Source organism: Osmerus mordax, chromosome 7 (assembly GCF_038355195.1).
Source record: "Osmerus mordax isolate fOsmMor3 chromosome 7, fOsmMor3.pri, whole genome shotgun sequence".
Lineage (NCBI taxonomy): Eukaryota > Metazoa > Chordata > Actinopteri > Osmeriformes > Osmeridae > Osmerus > Osmerus mordax.
The window spans coordinates 14,868,282-14,879,638 of record NC_090056.1 but is presented as its reverse complement, the minus strand read 5'-3'; the positions used below and the strand labels follow the sequence as shown (position 1 = coordinate 14,879,638).

The following is an 11,357-nucleotide window of genomic DNA, read 5'->3' as shown; positions in this document are numbered from 1 at the left end:
TGTTGTTTACTGGTGCAATTTCATATTACACTACAGATTTTCTTTTTTGTGGTATTTAAATCCAGTAACCTTTTTCTTCACAAACTCTCAAAATGAATCAAACCTGTTAATTTAGCAGTGGTTTCGCAAAACATCTACACTACTCCTTCTCAGAACAATCAATGTCCTCAGTGGGATTTTGAACATGACTCAAAATGAATGTGAAACCATGGTAACGAACCAAAGAAGAACTCTTGAGCGCACGCTGCCCAGTGAATCACAGAGCAACAGTCACTGTAGGCGACGCCTAAATTATACTGCTGCTTTCTCTTCTCCTGAGCTTCAAGGATGTTTCAGAAAGCTCAGAAAGGTTCCTTGCCTCCACCTTATTCATCCATAATGTTGCCAGTGAGTTGTAACGAAATGTTTGGTATTAAATTATTTTCCTCTGCCGTTTTCAACAGCTGGAGAAGAAGGAAGTGACCCCTCCCTTCAAGCCTTCAGATAACTGACGGACTACGGCCTCGAAAACTTTGACACCCAGTTCACCAACGAGCCAGTGCAGCTAACACCAGACGACGAGTAAGTCTGCGGTCTCACACCAGCATGTGATGCTCAAGTTTCACCTAAAGGATACCTTCTGGCTTCTAAAGCTAGGCCTGGAAGGTAGCTGAGCTAGTTTTCTTTTTGTTGGTTGTGTTAAATTAGGGTTTTTCAGAAACAAGTTTGAAGAGCCATGGCCTAAACATTAAAGACACATTTAGAAAGGGTTAGTGAAGCAGAGACAACTAAAGGGAAATTTAAAGCTGTCTGTGGACAAATTAATTGAAATATACACCTCGTCATGAGGGTGCAGATCTGGAACTTTCTAGTGGCTGATTAGACTGGCCCAGTAGAGGGCACTTTCATCTGGTCTGTTCCTGTCTGGTCTGGTCCGGTCCTCTCTGATCTTGTCTGTTCCTGTCTGGTCTGGTCCGGTCCTCTCTGATCTGGTCTGTTCCTGTCTGGTCTGGTCCGGTCCTCTCTGATCTGGTCTGTTCCTGTCTGGTCTGGTCCGGTCCTCTCTGATCTGGTCTGTTCCTGTTTGGTCTGGTCTCTACTGGTCTATCCTTTGCACCTTACTGGAGCTCCAGGCTCTGAGTTCCAGGTGGATCATTCTGGGGTCTCATATGGTTGATGTGTTTAGTTCCAGGTTCCATGCGAGGCACAGGTTGGAGATCTCTGATAGAGATCAAGGCACAAATAATTGTTTTTTCCTTACTGAAAACAAATAATAAAAAATACATATCCTGTATATCCTTCTGTGTTTTACATCCATAAAATACTTATTTCTAAGAAAGATAAGATAGACATGTTCTTACAGTTACTATACACTTCTTTTGATGATTTAAATGCAGACATGTTGCCCATAAGGATTTGAATAAATCTTTGTTTTAGATTAAATGTATGATAATTGGCTGAAAAGATTTGTCATGACTACATAGCATTCTACTGATTCTCTGTAGCCAGGCTATGATAAACAATCACAAAATTGTTTCCATGCGCCTTTGCAGATGGTGCCAGCAGATATTACTGTCATTATGTTTGTCAACAATTTTATTGAAGTCCATCATGGATACATGTATCTGATGCTGAGGCTCTTGTTTTGAGCTAATCTTGAAAAATATGAGATCTCAATATGAGGTCTCAATCTGAGATCTCAATATGAGGTCTTAATCTGAGATCCCAAAAAACTCAATCAGATGACATGTTTATAGGACAGATCCCTGCATTATTGCTACCATCAGTTCTACAGTGTGCAGCTACTGTAAGCCGGTCTCGCAGAGTAGACGGCATCTTCAAAACCAAGCTGTCTTGGAGGAAGGGGGGGGGGACTCATTAAAGAGGTGGCGAGGGTGCACACTCTCGTCTGAGCTCATTTGCGTCGGACAGGATTTGACGTTGGCCCCCGTGACAGTCTGCGGTTTACCGTGGAGGGCGAGGCAGGGGAGGGGGAGGGGCAAGCATGGCAGCTCTTTGCCAGTTCAATGGGGGAGAGATTTCAAGCCGGCTTCAAACGGCGCACAGCAGCCACTGGTACTTCAAAAGGAAGAGAGGCACTGCTGTTTCTTTCTCCTTCTCTCTCTTTTTCTTTTTTTTTCCGTTGCTCAGGAGAGAGGGGGTGGCGTCGCCTACTCCTACTGAGAGAAGGGAGGGAGGTAATGTAAAAAGCACCCCCTCCTCTCCCTCCGCCGCTTGTGTGATGGGCTTGGCAGACGAAAAAAGAAAGTGAGAGACAGAGAGAGAGAGCTGAAGGGGGGATGAGAGAAACTCCATGTTAGAGATTTAGTTAGTGGCATCAGAATCTTGGCTTCCTTAGGGCCCTGAAAGAGGGAGACTGAGAATTGAATTAATTTCAGGAGTACCCTGACTTTGTTAGTATGACTTCACCAGTCCTAGAAAATGAAAGGCAATGTCAGAATTGAGGTAAGAAGACACAGTCTCACCTGTCATGGGTCCAAGGAAAGCCACAGCAATCACAGGACTCCTGCATTGTAAGAAAGGTGTGAAAATGTTTTGCATTTCTCCACTGGACTTCAGGTTATTTTTCTGTGACAAGGTTAATTCCATTCATGACTCATATTTCCGTGGCTGTGTAATTAATGTCAAATACGCATTTAGCAGTCTGTCCTTCAACCTCTTCACCCATTGAGGAACACCTCCCAGCCTGTTGCTCTGCTATCTCCATCCATATTGTTTTCCTCTTTTCATTTCATGCTCCCTGAATGTCTCCATTCCTTCCCTGTATCCTACATCTTTTTTTTCTCACACGCTTACACACCCACAACCGCTTCTCTCTCTCTCTGTGTGCTCTTTTCCTTGCATCTGGTTATGCTTTCAAGCCATCTCTGGAAAAAAGGGGCAACATTTGTGCTAGTGAACACACTGTTTGTTTTGGTCTGCTCCCAAACCTTCTCTCTCCTCCCTCTCCTTCTCTCTCTCTCTGTCTCTCTCTCAGGTTCCCTTTCTGCGGTCTGCTTTTCTTTGCTCTTCTCACAGCATCACTCTGGCACTCTGCTCTTTGGCTCTGCTTTGACAGTGTTACTATAGTTGTCTATATAAATGTATTTATTGACATCTATATTTGTGTTATCAGGGTGAATTTTGAGAGTAAAGGTGATGAGGCATTAGGGTGCAGTCAGACAGAGGGTATGTTGGGTGTATTGAGTGTAGGGGATAGATTATCAGGTGGGAAGCCAGCAGATGTTCTGAAGCTTTACGCCATGCACTGGGCAGGTGGGATGGATACCTTTTCTGTCCCATCGGTCCTTAAGTAAAAACTCGACCAGGCCACCAGTTTTAACCTGAATAACTTGAAAACACATCACAGTGGCTTTATCCCTCCCCCCTCTTCCCTCCACTCACACTCACTTTCCTAGGAAGTATGGTTAGCCCTCTTTACCATGGCAGATGAGGAAAAAGCCTGTTGCTGTTGAAGAGGCAGCAGCAACGGGAGTACATTTATTTTTACTCTGCCACTCAAGACCCGGTCACACGGCCCCGCTTCATTTAGCCATGATTACCGCTTTGTTAATGGAAAAGGCATGCCGAGAACAGAGCAGGGAGATTCAGAGTTCTACTACTGATTACTCTGTCATGTTCTCTCTTTTCCTCTCATTTTAAGCACAAAAAGCTGTTGTTGTTTTTTGTTGGGATTTAGCTAAATGTATTAAAACAAATACTTGTTCTAGAACATTTAGACTAGAATATTATTGTCTGTGTTGTAGGACAGATGGTATCCAGTAAGGGACCTTCTCTGTTTTTGTTGTTGATGTGGTTTAAGTTTACTGGTGGTTTAGTGACACAAATGACAACCAACCAAGCGTCTGTCTCTGAAATCCCAAAATGGCGCAGAGGCACACAATCTGGGAAAACATAGCAATGCTAATTGTCATTCTTGTTCTTTCTCCAAGGGACGTCATCAAAAGAATAGACCAGTCGGAGTTTGAGGGATTTGAGTACATCAACCCATTGCTGCTATCCATGGAAGAGTCTGTATGAAGGAGAGACACGCCCACTCCTTCACCTACCTACTGTACGTCTGTCCAACCCGCTGTCTCAGCCAAAATCAACTAGCTAGAGACTCGCCTAGCAGAGGACTGTGTGATGGAGGGAGGAAAAGGGAGGACAAACTTCCAGATCTGTGAACACAAGTGCAAGACTCTTTTCTTTGTTCGTGGATCCCATAATGCATTGCATCATTTTCATTGCAATGTTCCATGTTTGGAGGCATCAACAGTACGACACTGGAACACAGAACAGTCCACACAAACTGTTGTTGACTGTCCTCCTGTTTCTGTCTTTTTTCCGGAATCCCCCTTACCCGGAATCTGTTGTCAATGTGTCTCAGCACGGCTGGCTGTGTAATTTGAACAGAAAGCTACTCTTCATTCTGTGCCTGCCATCGTAAAAGGATTTTAACCCTTCGCATCCCTGGATGAATATGACAGTTCTTCTTTAGAACTTGAAGTATATGTGCACTTTTTTTGTTAATTACTTCTTTTTTTTTATCTTGTAGGAGGCCCTGTCTCAAACAAAACCAGAATGTACAATGACGAAGGAAAAAATGCTAAGTTATTATGTATTATAATGTAGGTAGAGAGTCTAATTTGACGATGCCTTTTTATGGATGCAGAGTGGCATTTTCATTCATGACCATGGAATTAGATTTTTTTTCTATTCACAGCATTTTCATGAACTACAGGACAATATCTATCTGGGAGTCAAAACTTTTTATTTAAGAAGTGCCTCAAAGATCTGCTATTCATCATGTTCCTGATTGCACTTACCTCTTGTTCAAATACCCTTGACCTGCCCAGTTAAAGAGTAAGTCCGTAGACAACCATGGGAAGTCATACAGACCACAGTAGTCCAAAGGTTAAAAATGGAATGAATGAATTCACTTTAGGAGCACAGTAGCCAGACACATTTTTGATTCAAACATGGTTGAATTTTATCTTCTCAATCCAAATACAGTATTTGTAGAGCTACAATATACTATATTTAATGGGTTTTAAGTTATTGGTTGACATACACTGCTGCACAAATTACCAACCATGTTTGATATCTGTTGCAAGCTGGTGAATTTAGACTTTGAATGCACAGTGATACACTGATTACAAATGCTAGTGAATGGAAATGGAGCTCTCAGAACTGACATCCTGGTGGTCAGCCTAGAAGGTTTTAACATCCACCAAGAGCCTTGCCAAAAGCCGAATGAACATGTCTAACACTGACACACACATACACACACCGTGCGTAAATGAGAAATGTGCTAGTCAAGTCTTGAAGTGCACAAAGTAAAGATCATTGCCCATGTAGAATCTTGGGAATGGTAGTATCATGAGAAACACATCTAATTAAATCATCCATGAAGCACAATGTACAGACATAAATTAATTATTCAACATTAGTACATTGATAAACCTTGTCCTCTCAATAAGAACAATTTGCTTCTGATTAATTCCATCATAAAAAATGAGCTTTTTAATTATTCATTTTTGATTTGTTCTTAGAAAAAAATCCCACTTGAATGTGAATTATTTGATGAAATCTGATCCGTATTAAATTGATAACAGGGTAATAGGATTAATGAGTAAGTCCCCGTCAAAGGGTCTCAATTAGCTGCAAGGCCAATATGGATGAGGAAGAAGCAATGATGAATGGGGAAGATAGAAAGACTGAAGAGATAGCGTTAGCGTTGTAGTCTCTGATTAGTTGCCTCCACAAGAGGAATACACACATTCAACATGGTTTACAGGGACAGAATATCATTGAGCTCCCTTTTTTTCAAAGCCATTTCACTCTACTTGTTTCATATGTCACAGTGTCTATTTTATTCATACGGCTTGTTTTATTTGATCTCTCTAGAAAAACATACACTTATTTCCTTGTGGGACCAACAGAAGAACTGGGAGTCGTTGAAATGATATCTAACAATACAGCAATGGTTACAAAAAAATCTGTAAAAAAAGCTAAAAAAGCTAATGCAAATCTGTAAGAAAAAAAGAATGGGGAAACAACTCTATTCAGTCCATAATTTTTGTGTTCTAATATATTTGCTGGTTGGATGTGCTTAATTCTGCTTTAACGCATCTCTGTAAATATCTGTAATTATTAAAAATGAAACAGGTTTTCTGTGAGCTGAGACCCTTTTTGTAAACCACAGCAGATTTATTTATTTTTTGCATTATCTGCGAAATCCTGGTGCTTATATCTCACATACCAGCATCTGTTGAATAACTAATGGGTAATTATCAACAAATACCGTCTTTAATACATTTCTTCTATAAATTAGTATCATCATCATCATTAGTAATCATGCTGACCTGTATACTGGTCATTCCATTTAACTCAGTGGTCACATTCACCTTTAAAATTAAGAGATTGGACACATGAATCTAACAGTAACATTGTGTAAACTCATATAGTCGTTTAAATGGATTTGGTGGAGCCAGTCTTCTATTGAATAAATGTAACCAATCGTGGGAGGTCCACTGAAGCACAGTCGAGACCACATGGATCACCATGCCATGTCGACATTCATCTCAGACAGACACTGGGCAAGATGGCTGTCACAGTCCATTTGAGTGAACCTATAGAGCAGAACATGAACAACAATAACAATTAGACATCAATGCTAACCCATGAAAGATAATGTCTAATTAAAAAACTGTATATTTGGTTGAATTAGGAATTTGCAAAACGCTTCCAACAGCAAGTTGCTATTTATATATCAACAAAGTATATGTTAAAATCATGCCCAATGATTTTAGCAACCAGCACAAAATTGGCTTAAAGATGTACAGCAAAGGCAAACAATATATTGGTGGCCTTTAACTCTACTCTTGAAAGCTAAATCTAAAACTAACTTTTTGAATGAATGGCAGTTTGGTGAAGTTTTTCTCCAGCAGACACCTTGGCTCCTCCGCCTGCTGTGCCCCTCTCACATTTTGGGTCTCGTATTTTTTACCCTTTTTACTTACTCTCCTTTAGAGCCCCGCTGCGATTGACTTACTCCTCCTTTCCACCCCCCCACCCCCCATACTTTCTGCTTGAGGGTAATGTGCGGGAGACTGTTGAAAATATAAATTAAAGTAGAAATGTTAAGAACCCCATTGCCTAGAATAGTACATTCACACGTCAATACCCATACACACGTACCCAGATGGATGGGCAGTCTTTTACAGCTAAGCCTTAATGTCTCTTCAGTTCTACACAGGTAGAAATAGGGGGTGTAGTCTTGAGACAGTAGAAAGCGAGAGAGATAGAGTGAAGATGGAGAGACCACTATCTATGACTGTCCTTGAGTTCCTTTAATTTCACATTCTATATCTGCACATCTCCAGACAGAGCTAGCCATTGTTCCTGGACAGGGCTGAGAGCACTCAAGAGTACAGCAGGGTTGTGTGGCCAGAGCCAAGGTACACACAGTTGGCTGAGGGGAGCAGGGTACGACGTAGGGCCAGACCCAGACCAGGCCCAGGCCAACACAAAGACCAGCTTGTTCAGAGAGAGAGGTTCTGGTCAAGAACCCTGCTTTTTTCACCCCATCCCTCACTCAGATCCTCTACTTTACCAAAACATCGCGTTGACTTTTTGACCCATTTCATCCAACGATTTACTGTCTTCTTTCTCTCTTCTCCTCATTATTGTATCCAATCTTATATCTGCCAATTTGTATGGATTAGGGAAGTGAAATGCTATTACCAACACACTTGTATAAACATAAAGCTGAAGTAGGTCTAAAATGTATTTAAATACTACACTGGATGTAGGGGAGATCAAATCTTGCATCAATCCCAAATGCAACAACTCCACCCCTTCATAACCCCAAGCTGAGGAAACATCATTAAGGGAGTTGAGAAGGGGAATGAGGGAAATGTCTAAAAAGGTAGAATTACAGAGAAGACACTTCTTGAATATTCATTAAAGAGAAATCATCTCCCAAACCAAATCACATATTTTTTTGTTGGAAGTTACAAAAAATAACCACAGAGAGACTGGGGAAAAACTGACAGACACAACAAAGACTGAGATAGAGACAGGAAGAGAGAGAGAGAGGGAGAGAGCAGATGAACATGTTGAATACAGAGTGGGTGAGGTGCAGCCCTTACCCAGCAGGGAACACCACCAGACACATGGGACAACTCTGTATGCCTCCTCTTCCTGCTGCTTCTTCACTTCCTGTACCCCTACCAGGATCAACTCCACAGCTCCCAGACACCACCCCCTCCTTCTCCCCTTTCCTCCTCATCTCCTCCACCCTCGTAGTGGCAGTGCAGCTGTCAGAGGCTTCCCCCCGGTGTGCAGGTAGCTGCCTTTTGATCAGACTCCCCTGTTCCTTCTCTTCCTCCACCTTTTTTTCATCGCTCCTGGATCCTGGTAATGATCCTCTCATCCATTGCTGTATGGAGGGATGATGATTACTTTCAGGGAGTGATGTGGAGCGTGCATAGACTGTGTTGTGCTGCAATGTGGGGGGTCCTGTTTTTGCCATGTTGTCTTTTTTGTCTCCTCTCACCTTAAGGGTGGTGTCAGGTCCCCTTTCTTTGCTACTATTGTCCCTGGAGGTGTGGCCTTGCCTGGTGCTACTTGTGCCCTCTCCTGGCAAATACTGCTGACATGGTGTATGTTTCAGAAGACCAAGGGTGGACAATGTCTTCCTAGACTCTGCTGGAGCAGCTAGAGTCCTCTCTAGAGGCGGACTGAGATGGAGAGAGTCGGGTGGAGGAGAAAGGAAAACCACGGGAGGACATGGGGGAGGAGGTGGCTCGGGAAATGGAATCACTTCTTCACTGAGGTTGCACCATCTCCATTCACTAGGCTTGGGCTTACTGGATGTCTAGGACAAAAGGAGAGATGGGGTGATAATATATGATAGACGATGGAAGGTGATAATGAGAGCAAACAGAGTCAGTGCAAGATGGAGAAGAAAAAGGATTGTTAAAAAACAAAGATATTGAGGCAATGTATACATTTACATAAATACACCCCTTTCAGCCATTTTGTATTGCATTTCTTTTTCCATTTGACCCTATATAAAGATTGAATATGTAACAAATTTCAAGTCGATTGGATCTATGGTTCATGAGGAGAAGTTTTGAAGTTGTACCAAATTTGGACAGTACAGCTAAATCTATCATGGCGGACCTTATGGGTCTTTGAGGCTTTTTTGTTCCCCATGATAAATAAGGCATGCATACCAACTTTCAGGCATTTTGGAGTAATGGGGCACAGGGCAAATCACGTAGACTTTGGGCGTGGCTTATAGCGCCACCTATGTGTGTATGTGGGCTATTAGCGGTCTGGGAGTAGTGAGTGACCTTTTGTATCATTGGGCCAAATTTGAAAAAAATGGGGACAAGGACTTTTGGAGCTATTGAGCCATTTCATGGAGAAATATAATAATAATAATAATAGGAATACTAACAAAAACAATAGGTTCCCTCCTACCGGAGGAACCCTAAAAAGACTATGACAAGACTATCCCAAAGCCATAAGTAATTTCATTCAGTCTGGGCCATATGTCTGTCACATTAGCCTACTGCTAGCAAGCTAGCTCTGGGGGAGCATCAGGCTCATGCAAGGTCTTACTCCGAGTTGCCCCCAGAGTAAATTATTTACTGAATGTAAAGTTGAATCAGCTACCTGTCATAGTGATTGGTTCACATGCTGCGTATGACCCAGAACTGCCAGTGGAGTGCTCAGAGCTTGTAACAGCCAGGCTATGCCAGTCTGGACCACATCAGACATTTTGCTTAGGTCAGCAGCACAGAATGGGCTAACAAGCTGGCTTCTTTATACCTCTGTGAATGCTATAAAAGACATAGGCTATCATAATTTAATTTAATAATACAAAGTGTCATTTCCAGTTCATGAACATAAAAAGAGAAACTATCATGATCATTGTCACAGCAGAAATGGTCTGACAGACCTTTTTACATGCTACCTCTTCAGTAAACTAATTGTAGCGTTGCAATCCTTTACATGTCTGTAAAACAATTCCTAATATTTGATGGCATATGTAAGAAGGAAGGAAGGACATGACATACTCTTAAGGTCGCTGGAAGATCTGGAACTGGACCCCATGACTCTGATTCGAAACACTGCAGAGCAGATTTGAGAGAAATGGTCCACAAACGTTCTACCCCTGACAGGTCATCCCTGACCCACCATTCATGTGCGTGAACAGCCGACCTGCAAAAGGTTATCAAGCTTAGGTTATAAAGTTACCATTGTATCTGCAATATCGTGGTCATCAAACTAGAAAATAGAATTGCCAGTTAGTGTCTGGTTTAATGCTGGATAAGCTTGAACTTTATGTGTAACATTATACATTTTTTATCGTTACATTACCTATTTGCTTCGCAGCTCTCGGACGATTTATTGTAGATTAGAAGTTCTGTTAGGCAAGGATCGGTTGACAGCTTTTTTCTTTTAAACCTAGATTTGTTATATTCTTCTGCCATATTAACATTATAAAATGAAAACGTCTTCTTCGACACTTGCCTAAGTGTACAATATTATTTCCCTTCTGTAGTTAGATTTTCGCGCCAGCATGGATTAAAATTACTTCCGTATTTTCTGCTGACGTCAACGCGTGGACGCAAACAAGCTACTATGTTTCTGTGATCGTTTATAACAGACTACTTTGTAACTTGGGCTGGAATACGGAAACTTCTGAAACATATTCTGTTTCTAAACTTGTAGCTGATTCATGCAGAGCTGAACACAAAGATTACTGAAACATGAACTGAGACCTGTATTTAGCCTACTTAACTTCAGATTGATGGCATAGTGGTTCCAACATGTCTGTGCATTCAGCACTTGTTTTATCTTTATACCTTCAATAGGCCTAATACCCAATATTTGATTTGCTGCAATAACTTTCAACAATTAGCCGACAACTGATTGTGACACATAGGCTACATAGGAGATGGAAAGTTGAGATAATAAAATGGTGGTGGGAATCTTTTGGATACATATCGAGGACCTATGAGCGGCAATAATTATGCAATGGAAAAGACAAGGAAAACGGGAAAGAACGGAAGGAAACGAGGAGAGAAAGTAGGCAAACAGAATAACAACACTATGAGAAAATCTGGCACTTTAAAACAGGTGAGGCCAACTCTGAAACAGTGCCCTAGAAGATGACTATTCCAGAGGGCTAGATTGCTGACACTGGGTAAGTCCTTTTTCACCACAGAGGAGGAAAGCACAAAAGCAGACCTGTGGGTGCCTGGTGCTACGCTGGGAAAAAGCGGCATGGCGCCTTAGTCCTGGAAAGAAAGGTTATGTCATTTAGGAGTTTTGGTCCAATGTTGTGCACTGTCTCC

The 11,357-nt window shown here is 41.8% G+C and overlaps 1 protein-coding gene across 1 annotated transcript in view; it reads left to right on the top strand.

Moving 5' to 3' along the window:
- Nucleotides 1–6,161, top strand: part of prkcz (protein kinase C, zeta) — a 47,677-nt gene extending 41,516 nt beyond the window's left edge. Inside the window, 3 exon segments of the mRNA XM_067239080.1 lie at nt 444–488; nt 491–561; nt 3,933–6,161. Of these exon segments, the coding sequence (XP_067095181.1) occupies nt 444–488; nt 491–561; nt 3,933–4,020 (204 nt within the window). The 3' untranslated portion in view covers nt 4,021–6,161.
- Nucleotides 6,162–11,357: the final 5,196 nt, after the last annotated feature.